At 37.6% G+C, this 24,612-nt stretch overlaps 1 protein-coding gene and 2 pseudogenes across 1 annotated transcript; all 3 read left to right on the forward strand.

Moving 5' to 3' along the window:
- The first annotated feature begins 428 nt into the window (after nt 1–428).
- LOC130867490 (uncharacterized) lies at nt 429–18,527 on the forward strand (annotated as a pseudogene).
- Nucleotides 18,528–18,587: 60 nt separating this feature from the next.
- On the forward strand, nt 18,588–19,187 carry LOC130867491 (cerebellar degeneration-related antigen 1-like). The gene has a single exon (XM_057759532.1). It carries the CDS (start codon nt 18,588–18,590, stop codon nt 19,185–19,187), a length of 600 nt encoding a protein of 199 aa, XP_057615515.1.
- Nucleotides 19,188–19,608: 421 nt separating this feature from the next.
- LOC130867278 (cerebellar degeneration-related antigen 1-like) lies at nt 19,609–20,552 on the forward strand (annotated as a pseudogene).
- The last annotated feature ends 4,060 nt before the right edge of the window (nt 20,553–24,612 follow it).

Consider the following 24,612-nt stretch of genomic DNA (forward strand, 5'->3'; position numbering starts at 1 on the left):
AGAGTTCAATAATCCATGGCATGGAATTGTTAAATCATTCTGGAATTTTCTTTGGAGGAAGAGACTATGTAATCATGGATTTAATCAACTGTTCCCTTAAATGGAATCAGTTGGTTCCAAATAGTAAAATGTGCATAAGATTTGGTAGAGAGAAACGATGAGAGTGTTGCAAAAATATTTTAATTGAAAGGGGAAGATCAAATTTTGTGTTTTTAGAACTGTGGATATTATGCTTCGACACACAGAACAGTTGTTTTGGCAGCACTAATCTGAAAGAGACTTATAGACATGGAGTACAGTAGTGTGGGACAATGATCTTTATTCTGTCAATTGTATTTTAAATAAATGCTGATTGGCCAGTAGCCAGATAGGAAGTATAGGCCAGACAACAAGACAGGAAGTAGAGGCAGGTTAATGAGAACAGGAGAATGCTGGGGAAAAAGGAACCCTATTCCTATGCAGTCCTGACCCAGCCACAGAAGCAAGATGTGACTGCCTGGCTGGAAAAGGTACCGAGTCACGTGGCCAGCATAGACAAGAATAATGGGCTAATATAAGTTATAAGAGCTAATAAGAAGCCTGAGCTAATGGGCCAACCAGATTATAGCTAATATAGACCTCTGTGTAATTTCTTTGGGACTTAACAATTATGGAAACCAGGCAGGACAGAAACCCCGACAACAGTACAGTGATTTGTACAAATATATCTTAAGTGATTATTATGTTTTATATTTAAAGAAAGAGGAATAATATGTTTTCTATATGCAAAAATAATTATCTTGAAACAATTTAGATAAAATATTAGTTTGCCAGCTACTGTGTCTCCAACATTTCTTTTAATAATTAAGCCACTATGATGGTTGACAGTTGTTTCAAATAAGAAACAGCTGGAAAGATGCCCAGAATTTTTTCAGACTTTCATTCCATGACTAGAAGTCTTTGGGGGGTTTCCCTCTTCACTTTTGTGTCATGTTAAAATGTTGGCCTTAAATCTTGACATCTGTGGCAACCTAGACAAGAACAAGATACATAGGTGGCAGTACCATGCTGAAAAGCACTCTGCCCTTCTTTAAACAAAAATGCTTTTCAAGGGACCAGAAGTTAAAAGCAAAAGTGGTTTTCCGAGTTGAGGAAATTTCCCAACAGGTATTGTGAATTGGCTTTTACATAAAGGTATTTGTTGGAAAGGCAATCAAAAATAGATGAGAAGGTCAGCCAATAGCAAGTGACTTGCCCTTGAAGCTTCCTCTCTTACAGGTATATAGAGAACAGTAGGGAGGGGAAGATTTGGGCTAAAATGAAAAAACTTTGCAGAGAATCAAGTCCTGGAAAGATAGTTACCAAGTAAAACCACACTGGAAGGCAGATTGAAATTGGAGCCACAATCTGACCTGCTCTAGGGTACTGGTAGCAGTGGAAGGGGGTCACTCTAAATGGAAAGTTAAGAACAAATTGCTGACCTTTCCTATGTCCTAGTACAAAGACCAGAATCTGACAAGCCTGTCTGGATGTTCAGTTAAATCATACACAGTAGTACTTTATGAATTTTCTTGACTGCCTTTCTGGCCCCTGTTAATGTACATGCCTTAAAATGTGACTTTTTAGATCCTCCCATCAGAAAGTGACATTTGATTCTTCAACCTTGAATAAGAATTGACCTTGTAAATTGTTTTAGTCACTCGAGTGTGGAGAAGTGATGGTGTTCCAACTCCATCTGTAGGCATTATGAGAACTTGTTCATTTCTAAATCCTCTGGGAAGTCGTGAGGATAAGCCTAAGCCAGCACAAAACATATGGGACAAAGCTCAGTTGTCCCAGATAAGAACAGCTAAGGTCAACCTAGAGACAGATAACATTCTTTTACTCTCTTCCTTCTCTCTCTCCTTCCCTCCCCCCTCCGTGTGTGTGTGTGTGTGTGTATGTGTGTGTTAGAGATATGTACAGTGAGGCTCTCCTGATTCACAGGGTAGAGGCAGCGGTCCACGTCAGTTAAGATCACAAAATATTCTCCACCAATCTCCATACCTGCTTGCAGCAATAAATGGTTACTTAATGACAGTAAGTTCTAAGGTAAATTCATATCAATTGATAAGTGATACCGAGTTTTTCAATTATGTGGGGTGCTGCCAAGAAAAAAATCTGAATTATGTGACAACCCATTGTCGCATAGTCTAATTTAATTCTGAAGTTTCATTGTGAGAGTTCATGTGGATGATATATATAAAAGGGTGTTGTTTAAGTTCCCACTGCGACTGTTCTAAATATATGTCTCCCTTTATATCCAATATTTATTTTATAAAGTTGAATACTCTAGTAATAAGTGTACTTAGTACATTTTCAATTGCTATAACTTCCAGTTGAATTTGTTCATTGAAAATTATGTGACAACTGTGTCTCTTTTTAGAGTTTTTTGTCTCTAAATCTGTCTGATATAAGAATAGCTATTTCTGCTCAGTTCTGATTTGTTTGCATAATATCGTTTTATATACATTCCCTTTCTGTCCATGTTTATCTTTATTGTCAAAGTTAAATTATTGCAGGCCATAAACAATTAACCACTTCATCCACAGTAAGAAGGACTGAACTAAGTGGAGAACATTATGCGAAGTGAACTAATTCACACAAAAATGTAGTTACCATGTTTCTCTCTTTTAGGTGGAAGTTAAGGGCTAACCAAGTCTTCCTCTGTAATGGCGTAAACAAATGCAGACAGATTGTAAAAATATATACAGCTTTAATGGGGAAATAGACTTACAGAACCACCATTCCTGCGGAGACCAGGAAAGCAGAAGCAAGCTCTGCAAGTACGCTCACCAGATTTATAGGTAAACATTAGCCAAAGGCGAACACGCCCCCTAAGGGGCGGGACTTATCCCTACATCTCCCCCTTTTGTCTAAATAAGACAGAACTAAACCAAATACAACTATATACAATAATAACAAATAATAAACATAACAAGCAATATTGAGAACAAAAGTTTTGCTAAACATTCTATCTCAAGGAGTCTAAATAATGTAGAGAGTAACTACAATTATATAATCTTCAACTCTGTCAAAGATCTGAGAAGGGACTAAATATTGCTTAACAAACAAGATATATCCAAAATGTGCAACAATTGACAGAGACAACTGACTACCTGGGCAATCACCCAAAGTCTCGTTTGCAATGTTGATTCAACCAACTTTGGCTAAGGCCTAACATAAATGACATATCATTATTAAAGGCAAGGAACTTTTAAACTATCTTACCCTGTCTTGGCAGGATATTACAGTCCTGTTTTATCCATTGATGCACGCTCTGTATCTCTGTCAGTGGTTGAGGTATGGGCATTTCTTTGCCCAAAGGCCAGTTCTGCCAAAAAGAAAGGCTCCAGGTGGAGTGTCTTTGGTGCTCAACATTCTCTCTGGAATAGAGCGGTGTTGCCAGGAGCAATTGTGTCTCACTATCACAAAACTCTGAGTTAGATTAAAGGCCATTTTCTACAGCTCTTTGAAGAGGTTGAAGATTATCTATCTATACTGAGTATAATCTCTATATATCTAAAGAACCTGATTAGTCTAATTATAAATGACAAACTTAGATGACTATTAATCTATATAATTCTCAATATCTATCTAACGTAAAGACTAAGACAATAAACAACTGTGTAACAAATGAAGATAATGACCTCCAAATATAAACACTGTACAAATATATATTGCAATATGGTAAATATATATCAATATATAAACATTATATAAGTATCTTAATCAGGGGTAGAAATGTACACTGCAATATGATAAATATATACAATATATATATATATAATACAATATAATTTCCGCTGGGTCTATGCCTGCTAGTTGACGAAGTCTCAGCTTGCCTTTTATAATTAACTCAGAGACCTTTTCCACATAAGTTTTCAGTTTCTTACTTGGTTTATGTGGTAAAAAGATCCATTCCAAGATAATATCATCTCTCTGCATTAAAATTCCTGTAGGAGAAATTTTTGATGGTAGTATGACGAGAATACAATCGAGCTCTGGATTTACCCTGTCCACATGTGTCTGTTGTAATTTTTCCTCAATCATTGTCAGTTCCTTTTCTGCTTCAGCTGTTAATTCTCTGGGACTGTTTAAATCTTTATCACCATCCAAGGTTTTGTTCAAATGAATTATTAGATCAGGTATTATCCCAATAGCTGGTCGTAGACTGGAAATGTCTCCTAACAGTCTTTGAAAGTCATTGAGAGTCCGTAGGTGATCTCTCCTAATTTGTGCCTTTTGTGTCTTAATTTTTTGCAAACCTATTTTATAACCTAAATAATTAACAGAATCTCCATTCTGAATCTTCTCAGGAGTAATTTGCAATCCCCATTTAGGTAAAAGTATCTTTATTTCTTCAAACAGTCTGTTCAAGGTATCCATGTTTGAATCGGATAATAAAATGTCGTCCATGTAATGGTATACTATAGATTTGGGAAATTTCTTGCGTATTATTTGCAATGGTTGGTTCACAAAATATTGGCACAGGGAGGGGCTATTTAACATACCCTGGGGGAGGACGGCCCAGTAGTACCTCCTCGAAGGTTGAGAATTGTTATAAGTAGGCACTGTGAAGGCAATTTTTTCTCTATCTTCTTTTTGTAAAGGTATAGTGAAAAAACAATCCTTTAAATCAATAACTACGAGAGGCCATCCTTTTGGTAATAAAGAGGGTAAAGGAATTCCAGATTGCAGAGGGCCCATAGGTTGAATAACCTTGTTGATGGCCCTGAGATCTGTCATCATTCTCCATTTATCTGATTTTTTCTTAAACACAAATACAGGAGAATTTCAAGGGCTGGTAGATTCTTCTGTATGTCCAGCATCTAATTGTTCTTGTACCAGCTGTTCTAAAGCCTGTAACTTTTCCTCAGCTAAAGGCCATTGCTTTGTCCATATTGCTTTCTCAGTCAACCATTTTAGAGGCAAGGCTGTTGGTATCTCTGAAGAGACATCAATTGCTTGTTCTTGTACAGCCCGAATGGCTGGTTTTCTCCGTTTGTAATATCTTTTAATATTATTCTCAGAAATATAGGCTCTAGAAGTAGCAGGAATGTTAATTTGGGTATTCCATTGTTGTAATAGGTCACGACCTATTGCAATATTGGCTACATATGGCCTTAATTTTCCTATTTGTCCCTCTGGCCCCATACATTCAACCCATGTCATGCTCTGCCTTACTCAAGATAGGGTTCCAATTCCCAGGAGCTGAACATTTACATTCTGAAGAGGCCAATACGGATGCCAAGATTCTGGGGTAATGATATTTACATCCGCACCTGTGTCCAGCAGACCAGTAATAAAAATGCTATTTACACACACTCTCAGTTTAGGTCTTTGATCATTTATAGAAGTTTGTCAAAACACACATAACTTATCTTTCTGATCATTATTGCTTGTAACAGTAGGCATGGGGCTTCCTAATAGTCCTGACGAGGCACATTCTCTGTAGAAACTGGAAATGACTTAACCATGTTTGCCATGGGGGCCTGTGAGTCCCCTCTCTCACGTTTCCCATTTGTATCAGGTTGCCTTGTCTATCTCTTGTAGACCTGCACTCATTTGTCCAATGTCTGCCTTTTCCACATCGTCTACATAAACCTGAAGGCTGAGTCCTCCCATTTCTGTTATTTCTAGAAGATGCATTATTGTTATTTCTGAAAATCCATTGTCTACAATTCCTTTTCATATGACCCATTTTGCCACAATTAAAACATTTGGTATTCTGGTGTCTCCTTTTACCATTGGAAATTACTTCTTCTACCCATGCTTCAGTGCCATAATCAAATGTATCAACATTCAGTGTATGCAAGACCCATTCTTCCAAGGGCGCTGATCTGAGCTTTAAAGGCCCCAAAATCCTTTTACATTCCACATTTGCATTTTCATAAGCCAAAGACTCAATCATTATACATCTTGCTTCTGGGTCAGATATCCCTATTTGTACAGCCTTAGTTAGTCTTTGTAAAAAGTCACTAAAGGGTTCTCTCTGACCCTGTTTAACTCTAACAAATGATTCCATTCTCTGTCCTGGGTCTTGTACCCTGTCCCAAGCCCTTAAGGCTGCTGTAGTACACATGGAGAGTGTGTTTTCATCCAAATTAGCTTGTTCCTGGGGGTCAGAAAAGAGCCCTTCACCTAGAATTTTATCTAGGAAAATGTCAATTCCCTTCGCTTTTTCCTGCTGTTCTAAAAGTCTAGCCTCTTGCCTGAATAAGCATGTCCATTTCAATTGCAGTCCACTCTCAAGTACTGCAGAGCTCAGCTGGAGCCAGTCCGAGGGGGTTGCTCCGCTTGTCGTGGCCCAAGATTTTAGCATCTCTTTAACAAAAGAGGCGTGCATCCCAAAAGTCATGACAGCCTGTTTAATTTCTTTGAGATCATTCATATGGACAGACTCCCATGTATCTTCCTTGATGACCCTAGGGTTTCTGGAACCAATCACCTTCTCTGTTGTTATTCCTGGAAAGGCAAGTAGAGCTGTAGGTAGAGCTTTGTGGAAATTGTCCCAGAGAGATTTACCCACAGATGTAGTTAAAATTTGCCTTTCTACCCTTTGCTCTTCTTCATCAGAATTCAGAAATTCCTCAATCTTTTCAATTCTATTCACCATTGCCTTCTGCAATGTCTGAATCTCCTGTCCAGAATTATGTTCCAAAGCCTTCATTGAGGATTCTAAAGTATGAAGTTTGTCCATTAGAGATAACATCTCATCTTTGGACATAATTTTTATGGCATAAACCGTGCCTTCTTGTATTGACAATCTTTCCGCCAATCTGTCATAAGCTTTAGACAAAATCCGATTGTCACATTCAGCAGTTTTGATTCTCTCAGTTAATGTTTCAGTTCCTACTGAAAGGGACTGAAGCTTACGATCCAAATCAGCTGTTCCCTCTTCCATAGTAATGAATTTCTCCTTAATATCAGCCACTAATGTTTCAGTTCCTACTGAAAGGGACTGAAGCTTACGATCCAAATCAGCTGTTCCCTCTTCCATAGTAATGAATTTCTCCTTAACATCAGCTTGTACCTTTTTAAAATTTTGCTTGGTTGATCGAGTCATGTTAAACAAAGATCTGTTCTCTTCCTGGAGGACTTCAAACTGATTCTTGAGAAGATTGCTGTCATTCTCAATTGTTTTTAAGCATTCAATCTCTGCCTTAAGAATCCTGGATTCGTCTCGTAAAGACTTTATCATATTTCTGTTATCAAACCATTTACTGCCAATGAAAATTACGAATCCCAGAAGGATCCATAGATGTGGGGTGATAGACACCTCTTATAAAATCTCCCACATGGTACAATTAAATTCTTGAATAGTAACGTGTTCAGACATTTTATTTATAAAAGAAAATTTTTTTACCTGCAATGACCGGTTCCTGCCAGTGGTGGTCTCTGTGGTTTTGGAGCCTGTCCTGGAACTAGCTCTTGTAGACCAGGCTGGTCTCGAACTCCCAGAGATCCGCCTGTCTCTGCCTCCTGAGTGCTGGGATTAAAGGCTTGCGCCACCACCGCCTGGCCGGCCTCAAACTCACAGAGATCCACCTGCCTCTGCCTCCCAAGTGCTGGCATTAAAAGCGTGTGCCAGCACAACCGGTGAGCAGGCGGAGCAGAATGGGCCTGTGTGGCCGAGTGTATCTCAGACTCGGCACTGGGGACCGAGTTACTAACTAAAAAAAGGCACCCGGGAGCGTGCTGTGTTAGCTAGCAGGCTAGGCACTTGAGTGGGGGGGGATAGCCCGAGGTTGGACGCCAAAATGTAAGGGCGTAAATGAATGCAGACAGATTGTAAAAATATATACAGCTTTAATGGGGAAATAGACTTACAGAACCACCATTCCCACGGAGACCAGGAAAGCAGAAGCAAGCGCTGTGAGCACGCTTGCCAGATTTATAGGTAAACATTAGCCGGAGGCGAACACGCCCCCTTAAGGTGTGGGACTTATCCCTACATTCCTCAGTGTAAAAAGTGATGACTTTTCAAAATCTGTGGGGAAGTCAATGAAGACTGGGTTTCATTGAGACACAGTCATGCTGAATTCTAATAACATGTACATTTAAGGCATGCTAATAAAGGCTAAAATTACTATGAAAAATTATCTGTGGGGCATGAGAGCAAGTAGTAACTAGAAAACTAATGGCAAAGTCTAAAATGTTGCAGGGCAATGGTTAACATGGATGCAGCGGCCTCTAGTGCACTGGACTGAAAGGGCTGTTGTTTGAGGACAGTTTAGAAATGGAAAACTTGTCTAATGAAATTCTCAGTTTGCCTCAGGAGATCTTCATGCAGCACTTTGCAAATTTCCCTTGGACACTCCCAGCTGTGTGAGATAAAGTACAAGTTAAATATGAGTTGAAGAAACAACTGGCCAGTTTACAAGCAAAATTTAGAGATGATATAAAAGATCCAAAGCTTCATAAGTTGCAAAATAAGGGGCTGACCCCAGCTAAGACTTCTAGCAATAATGGAGAGGGTGCCTGAACTGTCCTTTCCCATAATCAGGTTAAGGACTACCGTAATTGTCACCATAGGCTCTTCATCCAGCAACTGATGGAAACAAATGCAGAGATCCACAGCCAAGCAATGGGCTGACCTCCGAGACTCCAGTTAAAGAGAGAAAGGAGAAATTATAAAAGTGGGGGAGGGTGTAAAGATCATGATGGGGAAACCCACAGAAACAGCTGACCAGAGCTTGTGGGAGCTCGTGGACACTGGACTGACAGCTAGGGAGCCTGAATGGGACCTAACTAGGCCTTCTTCATGTGGGTGACAGTTGTGTGGCTTAGTCTGTTTGTTTGGTCCCTGGCAGTGTAACCAGGATTTATTCCTAGTGCATGAGCTGGCTTTTTGGAGTCTATTCCCTATGCAGGGATATCTTGTTCAGCCCAGATACAATGGGGAGGGCATTGGTCCTGCTTCAACTTGATATGTCAGGCTTTATTGACTCCGCATGGGAGGCCTTAGCATTTCCGAGGAGTGGATGTGGGGTGAAGGGAAGGTGGGGGAAGCTGAAGATGGGAAGAGAGGATGAACTGTGATTGGTATGTAAAATGAATTAAAAAATTAATAAAGTATTTAAAAAGAAGATAGCTATAAATCAAAAGCACCATATTAAAGTAAAATAACTCAAAATAAAAAAGGTGCTAGAGAGATGGTTTATCAGTTAAGAGCCATGGCTGCTTCTGCAAAATGGTAGCTCACAACAGTTTGTAACTTGAGTTATAGAGGATCTGACACCCTCTTCTGACATCCTTGGGCTCCTGGCATATATGTGGTGCACAGGCATATGTGCAAACAAAAAACTCTAATTATAAGACATTGTGATAATGTCTCAAAGTGAATTAAGGTAGTAGGTAGACAAAAGAATTTCCAATAAACTTACTGGTGCTGGACCTAAATCAACAGAAATGGTGGACATAAACATAATGGTAACTTCAAAACCTTAAAATGGTTGTGACTGAAGATTCTGTCCAGTGAAGACTCATATTCATAAAGCTCATGAAAATTGATTATATTGGTAAAAGTGTTTCCTAGACACTATACTTAGACCAACGAGGAGAAAGGAATTCTAAAGCAAAAACACATCTGGGTTCTCAACTTTGTATGAACAGAACGCAGGCTGAGAAGCATGCTTTAGAAATGGCCAAAGACAATGGGGAGAAATGTCTTTGATGTTCTCAGATGGCAATGCCAAGGTTCAAGAATGAACAACAGTGCCCCTTACAGTGATTAGAACTATACTGCAATCATGGCCCATCTGTCCCTCACAATCCTCATTTTAAATTATTAATGACCACTGACTGTTATCTGACTTGCATTCTTCTTTTTGAATGCTTTTGTGGTTGTCTACTCCCATTTCATTCTTGTTTGTCCACCATATGAAGAACCAATGAGGTTCTTGGGAAGGAAACAATGCATTCTCTATGTGGAACAACAGACAGACAAGATCCACTCGAAAAAGGGAGAGAGAACAGTGGCAGATTGTAATGTTGGCACCCTTTATGAACTCCCTATATTTATACCTGTTGCTATGTGACCTTCCAGGCAGGCCAGTTCCATCCTATTGACCTTAAGAAGTCTTAAAAATGCCTCCTGTCCATGTTAAAATTCTGTCAACCCTGGAGAACAAGTCTAAGCTAGCATCAACAAGGAATCCTGATTCTCATTGAAGCAAGCTCCCAAAGTTTGGAGTTTTCTTGTCTCAGCAAAGCTTCTCTTGGTGCCTAAGATTCTGAGGGGTATGTAGTTATAATTGTTTAGGAAACTAGTGCTTGGAACTACACCTACAACTCCCATGTTGTAGGAAATGGTAGAGGGAGAAGTACAAGCCCAAATATGCTGGAAAATTTATTCTATAGGAGTAAGGGCAAGATAAAACTAATTCATGGTATTTGTCAGAAAATGTTACTGTTTTTAAGGTCCTGAGTCCTTGGCTTCATTCCATGAGAAGACAGGTGGCATGGACTGAAATCAAATCAGAGACTTTGGAGAGGCCTTGAGCTTAGAGTAGCTGACAGAAACTTTGGAAGGAACTTATGGTCCAGGATTAAGTGCTGGCATGACCCAGGCACCTCTAAGGAAAGTGGCAGATGGAGATTCTTGTGCTATGAAGCCCTAGCAGAGTAGAGAAACTGAGAAATTGAGGAAAGGTATCAACAGAAGTAAAGAAAGTCAGCACTGTTCCTCAGGGTGGAATGAAACCTTTGTTTTAAGGCGAACGGCTACTTTAAGATATGGTCAAAATGTCTCTTTTTTGATACACGTCAAATATTTGACTGTTTCAGGGTAAAGAAAAATGATGTTTCTTCCAACCATTTTGTGATCAAAATATTCCAGCTTCCCTGAAAACTTAAACATCCACTTTCAGAAAACTAGTAAAAGAATAAAAAGAAAAATGCCCTAAGTATTGCCAAATACACACACACAGGCACACAAATGCTCTCTCTCTTATACACACACACACACACACACCACACCACACCATACACACACATACCAGCTTCAAAAAAAAAGTAGAGAACAAATGAATTAAATAAAACAAGGAACAAATACTGATGTTTGAGATAGGAAAGAAACCAAGGCACATAGATGATTCATAAGCAAGGCTAAAACAGATATGGGTATATTATGAGGGTTACAGAGGACGTGGATGCTCATATTTCATTAAGAAACAGGTATTTTAAGATGCTTATCATTACCCTTGTGGAGAGTAATCTGGCAGTAGTAAACAGAATGGACAGGAGCAGTGAGGGATGGACAAAGGCTGATAAGATGAGTTGACCTCTGAGCTCCGCACATGTGCTGCATTACATGTTCTACTCTGTGTAATAAACAATTGTAAAAAACAAAACTTGTATGATAAGAACCCACAAAGGAATGAAAAAGAACCAACACTTGACACATTTAAGATAAGATACTTTCTCCATTTTTATTTTAAAAACTTCACCTCGAAAGTTACAATATAAAAATATATAAATAAATACATATATATCAATATAATTATATTAGAATAAAAGTGACACTTCAAACTTTTAAATAATTGTAGATAAAAGAAATCCATTGACATGTAGTTCAGCCCTAAAAAGTAACATACAAGTAGCATTATACAGAGTGAACAGGTTGTATTTAGGGATATCTATGTATATATGTATATATATGCAAATTATAGCAATTAATAAACAAAGAGGTCATGACTTTGAAGGAGAAGGACAGTGGAATATGGGAGGGTTTGGAGGGAGGAAGGGAACAATTCAACAATTTATTATAATTGCAAAACAGAAAATTAAAAAGAAGTCATACACTCTGACAAATGCAGAAAGGAAAAACTGACAAAACTCCAAAATAAAAGAATAAATCAGTACCAAATGTAATTAATGTGAACTTTAAAACTATGAATCAAAAGGTAAACATTCTCAGAAGAAATACGATTGCAGAATTTCCTTTTGTTTTCACAGTTCCAGCACTCTGAGGAGAAGCGATGAAGATGTGGACTATCAAGAGACAGACCACATGGAAAGCAGCTCAATGCTTCAATTATCAATACAAGCTGACTTTGTTAGAAGGTAAAAATACTGTATTAGGTGTTATTTCAAAAGGGGGACACTAGAAACAAAGTAACAGAGAAGGTTGGAAGTCTGGAAACAGGAAATGATTATGCTACCAAAAACAACAAACAAACACCCAAAGCAGAAGAAAAAAACATTAAGACTATCATGTATCAAAAAGAACCTAATAATAATTAATGCAGCAAAATGACTTTCTAAAGAGCAGGAAGTTTTACAATATTAATTCTATTTATATGTTATGTAACTATATATAATAATTCTATTCTGTGAAATACTCAACAATAGATTGACATTAATAGATAAATTAGTAAGAAGAGTCAAATAATCGTAGCTATTTCTATGCAGTAGTGTTAGGAAAGGAATGCTTTCTGCTTTTACTCTATGTATTATTGCCCCTGCTTACCAATTATTATAAGCATCATGTGAGTATGTGCACATGTGCATGCAGCTATACATGTATTGTGAACACTTGCATTTCAAGCATCTTCTATGTTCAGGCTTCATGTTACTTGTTAAGACAGGGTCTCTTAATGAATTTGGAACTTATCAAAGCTACTACACTGGCTGATGAGCTCCAAGGATCTACCTACCTCTACCAATCTCCTTCAACAATTGGTTTTCAGATAGATAATGCCATTTTCATGTGGGGGCTGGGCATCTAAACTCAAGATATCATGCTTGTGTGGCAGCTACTTTACTGACTGAGCCATTGTTTCTTTAATAAAAATAAATATAAGCTGAACTTGGCCTCCATTTGGAATTTTTTCTGCTAAAATTTTAGGAGGTATATTCTGATTCCTTTTCTGAAGATACATATGCCATTTCCCATCTACGAGCCATGAATAATATATATATATATATATATATATATATATATATATATATATATATATATTTGTATGTGACTGTTCATTTTACTGATACTACCTTGTGAACGTGGTAGCATTTCAGTAATTCTTCCAGGTGTAAACTGGAACTTCTAGAAAGTAACTACCATATAGTTTTTTCTTATCCATCTCTCAATTTTTGACATCTGGATTGCTTGTAAGTTTTTCTGTGAAAAAACACATTGAAGTTAGCAATCTTTGAATCAGTGACTTCTCACTTTAATTCTTTAGCTAAATAATATGTAAACAAGTTTTCCCATAGTACAAACTGAATTGTAATGTGATGCCAGTTTGGGTAGTGTACAACTTGTGCTGTCTGTACACTCATCACAATATGTTTTAATAATCCTGAAATGTTGGAAGGAATATAATGTCTACTAAAAGGAAATGAAATAAATATACTTTATATTAGAAATTTAACATAAAATCACAGTTTACTCTTGTGGAAATTAACAATTTATTAAGTAAAATATTAGGTTACATAGTGGACTCATTCCATTTTTAAAAAGAAAAATATGCTGAAAATTCTGAAAGAACATGTCAAAAGCTTTATAATGATTTTCTGTAAGAACTGAGAAAATTTGAGAATAAGCTTTTTAATTTTATTTCTGTATATTTTGAAGTTTTGAAATAAAAAAGTTACATATACATTTTAGAAAGGCAAATAAATAATAAACTGTATACAACTGATTAAATGTTTTTCTTCAACATAATTTTTGCATGGTTATACTATGGGGAAAAACAGTAGAAATATAAAAAAAGAAGATCCCACACATCCTTCTTACCCTATAATAACCAGTTCACATTCTCTGGTGGCCATTTGTCTCTGATCATATATTTGAAAAATAATTAAAGTCACACTTTATATCATCGAGCTAATTTTGAAACTAACATTACATAATGCACAAGCCATAAATATTTTAATGACAAATAGCATATATAAACAACACATTTACTTTTTTATTCCCTTAAAGCTAGAGCTAGTGACTGGGGATATAACCCGTTTAGTAAAGCATATACTTTACAAACATGAGGAGTTATATTTTTAAAAGGCTAGATGTAGTGTTATGCCCTTCTAATTCCAGCACTAGGGAGGCAGAGACATATGGACACATGGGACCACTTGGCCTAATTGAAAGCTCTAGACCAGTGAGAGACCTTGGGTCAAAACAAACAACAACAAAAGACACAAATAGACACAAATAAACAAGGCAAACGACTTCTGAAGAATGACACTCATATATATGTATGTATATGATTTCTCTACTCCTGCACATGTGCATATACACTCACAGACAATGATATAACTGGACATAAATCTGTGCTCACACACACACACACACACACAAAATCTAGAAATTTTTTTTCATTTTGTTATAGCCAGTAACTATAGGGAATACCATTATGTATGAATTATCTATATATTTTTTCTGAGTCTAATGCTTTAGCTACCTGGCCATCACAGTCTTTTAAAACTTATCTACCTTTTCTTGAGACAAGCTCTCCTTATGCATGCCAAGCTGGCCTTTAACTCTCACTCTGCCTGTTTTAGTCCATAGAATGCTGAGATTGCAGGTACCACACCCAGCTTGCATTATTCACATTAAAAATAATCAGGAAAATGCTTTGGATAAAATGTTTAAAATTACAAATTATCAATGTTTCTGATTAAGGCAGAATGGAAGTGAAGGAAAAAAAGAAGCTTGGACAACATCTTAAACCCATACCCATTGCTCTAATTAGGTAAAACTGATATAAATTCACCTATATTATCTAAATTGCAAGCTTACTGTAACACCCCCCAAAAAAGATTCTTTAGCATCAGCATGAATTTGTCTTCTTGACTTTCAAAATTCTCACAACATCCTATACTTATTTTTTTTCTCCATGCCTTTACCACAACTGAAAATTATCAGTACCCTCAAATAATTTTAAGGTCCATTAAAAATGCCTGGCACAAATTTGGTGCTCAATAAATATTTATGAATGAATGGATGAATAAATGAGGTGATAGCACTTTGTCAACTCTAATTCAAAATGTATTGATATTTTAATTGTTATTGTTGTTACTTTTGTTATCACACAGATGACTGCAAATCTTCGGATATTACTTGCCTAACTATAAGTTTATTATATGTCTTTTATGTTTTCATATCAACAAGAGGCATGAGTAGCAACATTGCTAGCTGTGCCTGAGGAGATTTGAGACTTAGAGAATCAAAAAAAGACAGCTCTCTAGCTCAGCAGCTTGGGATTTAAGTTGTAGTTACCATTATGTGGATACAAGGCAGTGAATGATCAGGAACCCAGGAAGTCAGTGATATTTGAAGAAGCATGAAGATCCTGGAGGTCAAAAACAAACTAATAGTAAGTGATCCAGATAGCATGGTTAAGACTGGAGAATGGTAAGTGACAAGGTATTAAACTGGAAAGGAAAGTTAAATTTCCAGGCATTAAAATTCCAAGCATGAAGCTATGACTGTAATTCTAAGTAAGGTGTATTTGAATTCAGTACCTCACTGTATCCTTCTTTTAACATGGTATCAGGAAATATTTGCACCTACTTTCACGTGCATGAGCAAGGGGGTGGTATAGTAGCTGGTTTTAGGATGACTTGATTCAAATAAGGCTCAGACAGTGACAGGTTAAAATATGACACATGCAATTTTATAATATTCTACATACAATTTGGGAACCATAAAACTTTAGTTCCCCTCACTTTCATCCCGATTTTCATCATCAGTTACAATGAAAAAAAGAGCATAGTGGTAGAATCATGAATTTTAGAAGCAGGCTAGCTGGGTTCAATCCTAGCTCTTTTATTTACTAGTTCTGTTTTTTAGACAAGTTACTTCACCACTATATACCACTTTCCTCATCTGTAAAACAGAGATAATAATAACTCCTATCTCAATGAGTTGTGAAGATTAAATGAGTTGATGCATGTAAGGATCTTAGAACGGTGCCTGGACACAGCAAATGCTTTGCATTATTGTTGTTGTTATTATTATTATTATTATTATTATTATTATTATTACCACATATGGACAAATATTAAAAACAGACTAAATAAATCAATATATGCCACTATCTTTACATAGATTATAAAATTAGTCTTTAAGCATAAAATCTTCCCATTAAAAATTTTCATTTGTGTTTGAACATTGTTGACTATCAAAACTATAACCATTGCCTAAGTTGTAAAATTACTGCATCAGTTCTATAGAGCCTCTTTCTTAACACAACCTTTTAAACGTTATAAAGAATATACATTTTCTAATTTCAAAAAAGTCACAAACAATACTACTGTTGCCCCCTAAAACTTGATCTGTAAGAGCTAATATGCTTTTAAATATTCTGAAGCTAGTTCTACTAAAAGCAGTGATAGTTAATTTGGGAAGTTAGTCTAAAAATATCTGCACCTAGAAAGACTTAGATGGAAAGACTAGATTTGAAAAAACCCCAAACTAGGTAAATATTGGAAAAAATAACTATAAAACAACTTTCAATACCTGGATATGGAAGACACTGGAAAACCTGAATATCAGAAACAGATACACTGGAGACACTGGAAGGTGCAGATATTGAGCCTGCTGATGGAAGACTGGGTAGTTACAGGAAGACCTGAAGGTATTGGAAGACACAGATGTTGGAAGATGTGGCAATGTTGGAAGACAGGCAGATGCTGGAAGCCCTGGAGATGCTGGAAGACCTGGAGGTGTAGGAAGACATGTACTCCTTGGAAGACATGGATTTTTCCCGAAGAAGTGGATTTTTGGGAAGACGTGGATTTTTCAGGAAGACGTGGATTTTCAGGAAGGCGGGGATTTCCAGGAAGACGTGGATTTTCAGGAAGACGTGGATTTTCAGGAAGCGTGGATTTCTGGGAAGATGTGGATTTTTGGGAAGCTGTGGATTTTCGGGAAGCTATGGATTTTTTGGAAGCTGTGGATTTTCGGGAAGCTGTGGATTTTGGGGAAGTTGCGGATTTTTGAGAAGACGTGGATTTTTCAGGAAGGTGTGGATTTTCAGGAAGACATGGATTTTTAGAGAAGACTTGGATTTCTGGGAAGACGTGGATTTCTGGGAAGACATGGATTTCCAGGAAGACGTGGAATTTCAGGAAGACATGGAATTTTTGGAAAGACTTGGATTTCTGGGAAGACTTAGATTTCTGGGAACACTTGGATTTCTGGGAAGACGTGGATTTCCAGGAAGACCTGGATTTTTTGGGAAGACTTGGATTTTTGGGAAGACGTGGATTTCCAGGAAGACATGGATTTCCAGGAAGACGTGGATTTTTAGGAAGACATAGATTTTCAGGAAGACGTGGATTTCCAGGAAGACCTGGATTTTTTGGGAAGACTTGTATTTCTGGGAAGACACAGATTTCCAGGAAGACGTGGAAATTCAGGAAGATGTAGATATTCAGGAAGACATGGATTTTCAGGAAGACATGGATTTTTTAGGAAGACTTTGATTTCTGGGAAGACTTGGATTTCTGGGAAGACGTGGATTTCCAGGAAGACCTGGATTTTTTGGGAAGACTTGGATTTTCAGGAAGACATAGATTTCCAGGAAGACTTGGATTTCCAGGAAGATGTGGATTTCCAGGAAGACCTGGATTTTTGGGGAAGACTTGGATTTCCAGGAAGACATGGATTTCCAGGAAGACGTAGATTTTCAGGAAGACGTGGATTTTCAGGAAGACGTGGATTTTCAGGAAGACGTAGATTTTCAGGAAGACTTGGATTTCTGGGAAGACTTTGATTTCTGGGAAGACGTGGATTTCCAGGAAGACCTGGATTTTTCGGGAAGTCTTGGATTTTCAGGAAGATGTGGATTTCCAGGAAGACGTGGATTTCCAGGAAGACATGGATTTCCAGGAAGACGTGGATTTCGGGAAGACGTGGATTTCCAGGAAGACGTGGATTTCCAGGAAGACGTGGATTTCCAGGAAGACGTGGATTTTCAGGAAGACGTAGATTTTCAGGAAGACATGGATTTCCAGGAAGACATGGATTTCCAGGAAGACGTGGATTTCCAGGAAGACATGGATTTCCAGGAAGACGTGGATTTCGGGAAGACGTGGATTTCCAGGAAGATGTGGATTTCCGGGAAGACGTGGATTTCCAGGAAGATGTGGATTTTCAGGAAGACGTAGATTTTCAGGAAGACATGGATTTCCAGGAAGACGTGGATTTTCAGGAAGACGTAGATTTTCAGGAAGACGTGGATTTCCAGGAAGACCTGGATTTTGGGGGAAGACTTGGATTTCCGGGAAGACGTGGATTTCCAGGAAGACATGGATTTCCAGGAAGACGTGGATTTTCAGGAAGACGTAGATTTTCAGGAAGACATGGATTTCCAGGAAGACCTGGATTTTTTGGAAGACTTGGATTTCTGGGAAGACGTGGATTTCCAGGAAGACGTGAATTTCCAGGAAGACATGGATTTCGGGAAGACGTGGATTTCCAGGAAGACGTGGATTTCTGGGAAGACGTGGATTTCCAGGAAGACGTGGATTTCCGGGAAGACATGGATTTTTAAGAAGACGTAGATTTTCAGGAAGACGTGGATTTTCAGGAAGAAGTAGATTTTCAGGAAGACATGGATTTCCAGGAAGACGTGGATTTTCAGGAAGACGTAGATTTTCAGGAAGACGTGGATTTCCAGGAAGACATGGATTTCCAGGAAGACGTGGATTTTCAGGAAGACGTAGATTTTCAGGAAGACATGGATTTCCAGGAAGACCTGGATTTTTTGGAAGACTTGGATTTCTGGGAAGACGTGGATTTCCAGGAAGACGTGGATTTCCAGGAAGACGTGGATTTCCAGGAAGACATGGATTTCCAGGAAGACGTGGATTTCCAGGAAGACCTGGATTTTGGGGGAAGACTTGGATTTCCAGGAAGACATGGATTTCCAGGAAGACGTGGATTTCCAGGAAGACATGGATTTTTAAGAAGACGTAGATTTTCAGGAAGACGTGGATTTCCAGGAAGATGTGGATTTTCAGGAAGACGTGGATTTCCTGGGAAGACCTGTATTTTTTGGGAAGACTTGGATTTCCGGGAAGACGTGGATTTCCAGGAAGACGTGGATTTCCAGGAAGACGTGGATTTTCAGGAAGACGTGGATTTCCAGGAAGACCTGGATTTTTGGAAGACTTGGATTTCTGGGAAGACATGGATTTTTAAGAAGACGTAGATTTTCAGGAAGACGTGGATTTCCAGGAAGATGTGGATTTTCAGGAAGACGTGGATTTCCTGGGAAGACCTGTATTTTTTGGGAAGACTTGGATTTCTGGGAAGACGTGGATTTCCAGGAAGACGTGGATTTTCAGGAAGACGTGGATTTCCAGGAAGACCTGGATTTTTTGGAAGACTTGGATTTCTGGGAAGACATGGATTTTCAGGAAGACATGGATTTCTGGGAAGACGTGGATTTCCAGGAAGACGTGGATTTCCAGGAAGACATGGATTTTCAGGAAAACATAGATTTTCAGGAAGACATGGATTTCTAGGAAGACCTGGATATTTTCGGAAGACTTGGATTTCCAGGAAGACATGGATTTCCAGGAAGACATGGATTTCCAGGAAGACTTGGATTTTTTGGGAAGACGTAGATTTTCAGGAAGACGTGGATTTCCAGGAAGACCTGGCTTCTTTGGGAAGACTTGGATTTCCGGGAAGACGTGGATTTCCAGGAAGATCTGGATTTTCAGGAAGACGTAGATTTTTCGGGAAGACATGGATTTTCAGGAAGATCTGGATTTTTGGGAAGACTTGGATTTCTGGGAAGACATGGATTTCCAGGAAGACATGGATTTTCAGGAAGACGTAGATTTTTAGGAAGATGTGGATTTCCAGGAAGACCTGGATTTTTTGGGAAGACATGGATTTCCAGGAAGACATAGATTTCCAGGAAGACATGGATTTTCAGGAAGACGTGGATTTCCAGGAAGACCTGGATTTTTTGGAAGACTTGGATTTCTGGGAAGACATGGATTTCCAGGAAGACGTGGATTTCCAGGAAGACATGGATTTTCAGGAAGATGTAGATTTTTGGGAAGACATGGATTACCTGGAAGACATGGACTTCCTGGAAGACATGGATTTGATGGAAGACATGGATTTTCTCGAAGATGTAGATTGATGGAAGACCAGAAGATTACTGGAAGACATAGATATTGGGAAGACATAAATTTTCTGGAAGACATGGATTTTCAGGAAGATCTGAATTATTTGGAAGACCAAGATTATTTGGAAGACATGAATATATGGAAGACTGAGAAGTTTCTGGAAGACATCAATCTTCAGGAAGACGTACATCTTCAGGAAGACATACCTTGGCTGGAAGACCTGGAGGTTCTTGGAAGACATGGATCTATTGGAAGACCTGGATTTAGTGGAAGACTTGAGTTTCTGGAAGACTTCAACTGGTGGAAGACATAGATTATCTGGAAGACCTGGATTTTTCTGGAAGACCTAGATTCACTGGAAGACACTGATTTTTCTGGAAGACATGGACTGGCTGGAAGACGTGGGATTTTTCTGGAAGACTTGGACTGATGGAAAGACTTGGATTTTGTGGAAGACATGTTTTTCTGGAAGACAAAGATTGCACTGGAAGACGTGGATTCTTCTGGAAGACATGGATTTTCCTGGAAGACATGGATTTTCCTGGAAGGTCTGAATTTTACGGAAGACTGGATTTGCTGGAAGACTTGGAGGTTGTTGGACGACATGGATTGTCTGGAAGACAGGCATATTCTGGAAGTTCGGGATTGTCTGGAAGACCTTGACATTGTTGGAAGACTTGCAGTTGCTGGAAGACCTGGAGATGTTGGAAGACCTTGATACTGGCACCACTGGAAACCCTAGATATTGGAAACATCATAAGCATAGGATTTTTGGAAATACTGAATTTTTGAAAACGTTGGTTATATTGGACATTAAAGATTTTGGAGGCCCTGAATATTTGCATATTTGATAGGTAAAGCCCTATATTAGAAGTCTTGGATAATCAAGGCATTACATATCTTGTATTTTTGAACCCTTAATTAGTAGTTTTATGGATAACAAAAGACATGGACATTTACAAATCACAAATTTGAAACCCCACCTATTGAGAGATAATAGAAAACCTCAACGTTATCATAGTCCTGTCCAAACACTGACATAATTTATAAGAATTAAATTTAAATGATTTGGTAACCCTAGATTTTAAGAGCTCTAGATGCTAGAAGATCCTGTTATTTATGAGTTCAGAATAATGGAACCCTGAGTGTTAGAAAATGAGAGTTCCTGTCAGGGAAGAACTGGCAATAAAAAGACGTTATCAGAGTTGAAAGAATGTAAGAGCGGGATGACAGAGAAAAGGACAATGAAATGCTATATTCTGGGCATGACAAAGCCATTGCTATCATGAACTCACAATAAATGCAGTTACCTTTACTGAGCCTATCACAAGATGGGGTTTGTCAATCACAGATGAGAAAAAGACTAATGGGTTCCTGTTCTTCCTTAGGGAACTACTGGCTACTTACTTATACTAGGAAAAGGGAAGTCACTGTCTTCAGATGTGACTCTGGTGAGCCTCCCATACTCCAAAGGATAGTTCCACACTCATGGTTATATGGATGGCCCTTGTTAAACTCAGTGGATCATAAAACAAAAGAGATATGAGTGTAGTAAACAGATTTATAGTGAAGATGACAATTGACAGGGAAAAGGAGATTAGAAAGGATAGAGATGAGTAATCTTAATGCATTATGTATACATGCATGAAATAGTCAACTAATAAATTTGATTTTTAAAAAGACTGTTATATCAAGATTTAGAAGATATTAATACATAATAATAATAATAATCTGATAACTGAAAAATGCACTACAGTACACTGGAAAAGCTACATTTGGGTGCTATGAAATAAATGGACTCCAGAAACCCTGCAAATAGGAAATGTTGGGTGATTGGGACCACAGAAGATCTGAAATGTATTTCTTTGGACTGTAAAAGACAGGGCTTAACTTTAAGTATTGATAAAAAATATTGGAAGATGAGAGGCTTTTAACAACTCTAATATACTGGATAGATTAGAAAACACAAGAACTGGAAATGCTTCAGGCCAGAGACTAGAAAATAAGGATGTTGTAATGTGAGGAAAATCAAGTTATCCAAGCTATTGTCCTTTGTGGAACTTAGAAGACCCGAGTTAGAGATACTAAAAGATAGAAAGGCCTGATCTTAGAAATTAGAAGACCATGTTTGTATTATGATGTAGATATTAGATTAAAAGATAATTAAATCATCGCATAGGCTTTTACGATCACAACATCTCTTCTACTAAAAAGAAAACAAGGACAACAAGTAGATAACAAAGAGGAAGCAGGAAGTTCAAGTAAAAAAAGTAATTTGAATGTGCTAGAACCTATCTCCACAATCTCAATAAACTAACTTTTTAGCATTTATGGATTGACAGAATAAATACCAGTAGAATGAAAATTATCGAAGAATATGTACTACCTTCAACTAGAAAAATTACTTGGTTCTATATCAGGGTTTGACGAATATGTTCTGTAAAAGATTGGTTTGTTAAAATTTAATAGTCTCTACTGAAACTACTCAATTATGCTATTAGTGTAAACACAGACAAGGAAAATTACAGCTAGAGCTATATTCCACTAAAACAAATTATTTTTAAAATGTGTATGTGGGTGGATTTGGCCTAAAGGCTGTAGTTTGCCAAGCCAGCTCTAGATATCAAACCTAGAGTATAGTAAACTTAAGCACATCCAAGACTAGCATTCACATGCAAGAGTACAGGTGCAACATTTTGGAGCCTAGTGGCACAAAAGATATTGTATAACATTCTGAAAATCAGGAGTTAAGGCTGGCAATTGTTTAGGGGCCCTTATATTCAGAGACAAAATTAGTAGATTAGTAGCCTGGGCCTAAGTCCCAGTCATGGAAGATGATGGTCAGAAGCTAGAGCTAGAAAATTACTTACTTTTACAGAGAGAGAGAGAGAGAGAGAGAGAGAGAGAGAGAGAGAGAGAGAGAATCCACCCCTGTAGACAGGGAAAATGAAGAAAATTATAATTTGGTGGGGTCATCTCATGCATAAAAATATATGTAAAGTTCTGATCTCACTCCCTAGAACTTACGTAACAGCCATATGAGATGAAAGCTGAGGTATAGCCTCAAGTCCCTCAGTATTTATACTAGAAAATGCTTACAAGGACAGAAATTGGCACATGTATTGCACACAAAGAACTCAATAAGTCAAAACTAGTAAGGTTCACTGGGAATGGCCCATGACTTAAAAATCAAACAACTATCAAAGACACAGTAGGCATTCATGTAGGTCTTCTTACAAGGCAATGTGTGGATCACTACCAAAGATGATGATAGTCATGGAGAGAGGTACCAAGTACCAACAAGTACTAGGCACATACAGTCACACATATAGTGCCTAGCATACCAAATATTCAAAGTTGAAAGAAAAGGTTTGTGATGGAAGTCCATTGCAATAATACTAGTAGGCAGTAGTCTGAAATTGAATGAGCAATGAAAGATGCATAGTTTTAAAATAACAGTACCAAAGTCTTGATGAATACCCTATTTTCTAGATACCAATCCTTAAAAATTCCTAAATTCCATGATAAATGTATGAAGTATCAAAAAGTTCAGAAGTCAGTTGTAAAGAATCTCCCTTGCCTATCAAGAATACTTTGCCTTGCACAATTATTTGTAAGGAAACTAAGCTAAAAATTTAGTGGTCAAGAAGGCATTCTATACAGATTTATCATCACTACCTATATCAGAGTGCCTTAATTATATTTAAAGTGGGACTAAGTAGATGGATTTTCAAGAGTACTAGAATACATTTATGTCAAAAAGTCATTACCTCTAATCACCAGGTAAATCAACATCATGCAATAGTAATCACATTATAAATACAGTATAAAAGAATTACTGAAAGAACAATGGAACTGTTTTAGGTGTCACTTATTAGCAAATAAGGAAGAATATTAAAATTCTTATTCTTTCTTTTAAAACCATCACGTATACCATATTTTGAAGGGAATCAATATTAAAATTTTGCCAAAAATAAATTGTCATGTTTGAATATACAATACTTACAGTATAATAATAATAATAATAATAATAGCAATATTTTATTGAGCGCTTACTATGTGCCAGGCACTGTACTAAGCATCTTGTGTCATCTCAATTTGCCACCTTATAATACAGGCATAGTTCACCCCATTTTATAGATTAGAAAATGAAATCTACAATAGTTAACAAACATTCCCACTGTCACACAGCTAGTAATTGGCATGAGAAAATTTGAATACAGGTCTCTCTAATTCTAAGACCTATCTCTGTGCTGACTTCTCATATACCCCAAAAAGCCAAAGGTTACCTTGCCAGGACTAAGTACCATTAACCCAAACACAGAACATCCCCAACTAAGAGAAGACAAAAATTCAATGTTCTAACCCTCACTTGAAGTCACTTGTATTTCTTAAGAGTTGATCAAGCACCTACTCTGAATACTTTTGATGATGGGCTAACTAGCAATGCAAGGAAAAATCCATTGTCTTAGATACACTAAATTTATATTT

Source organism: Chionomys nivalis, chromosome X (assembly GCF_950005125.1).
Source record: "Chionomys nivalis chromosome X, mChiNiv1.1, whole genome shotgun sequence".
In the NCBI taxonomy this organism is placed as follows: Eukaryota; Metazoa; Chordata; class Mammalia; order Rodentia; family Cricetidae; genus Chionomys; species Chionomys nivalis.

Excerpts from the sequence above, each read along its gene's own strand:
- LOC130867491 (XM_057759532.1), top strand. The coding sequence starts at position 18,588 with ATGGATTTCCAGGAAGACGTGGATTTTCAGGAAGACGTAGATTTTCAG.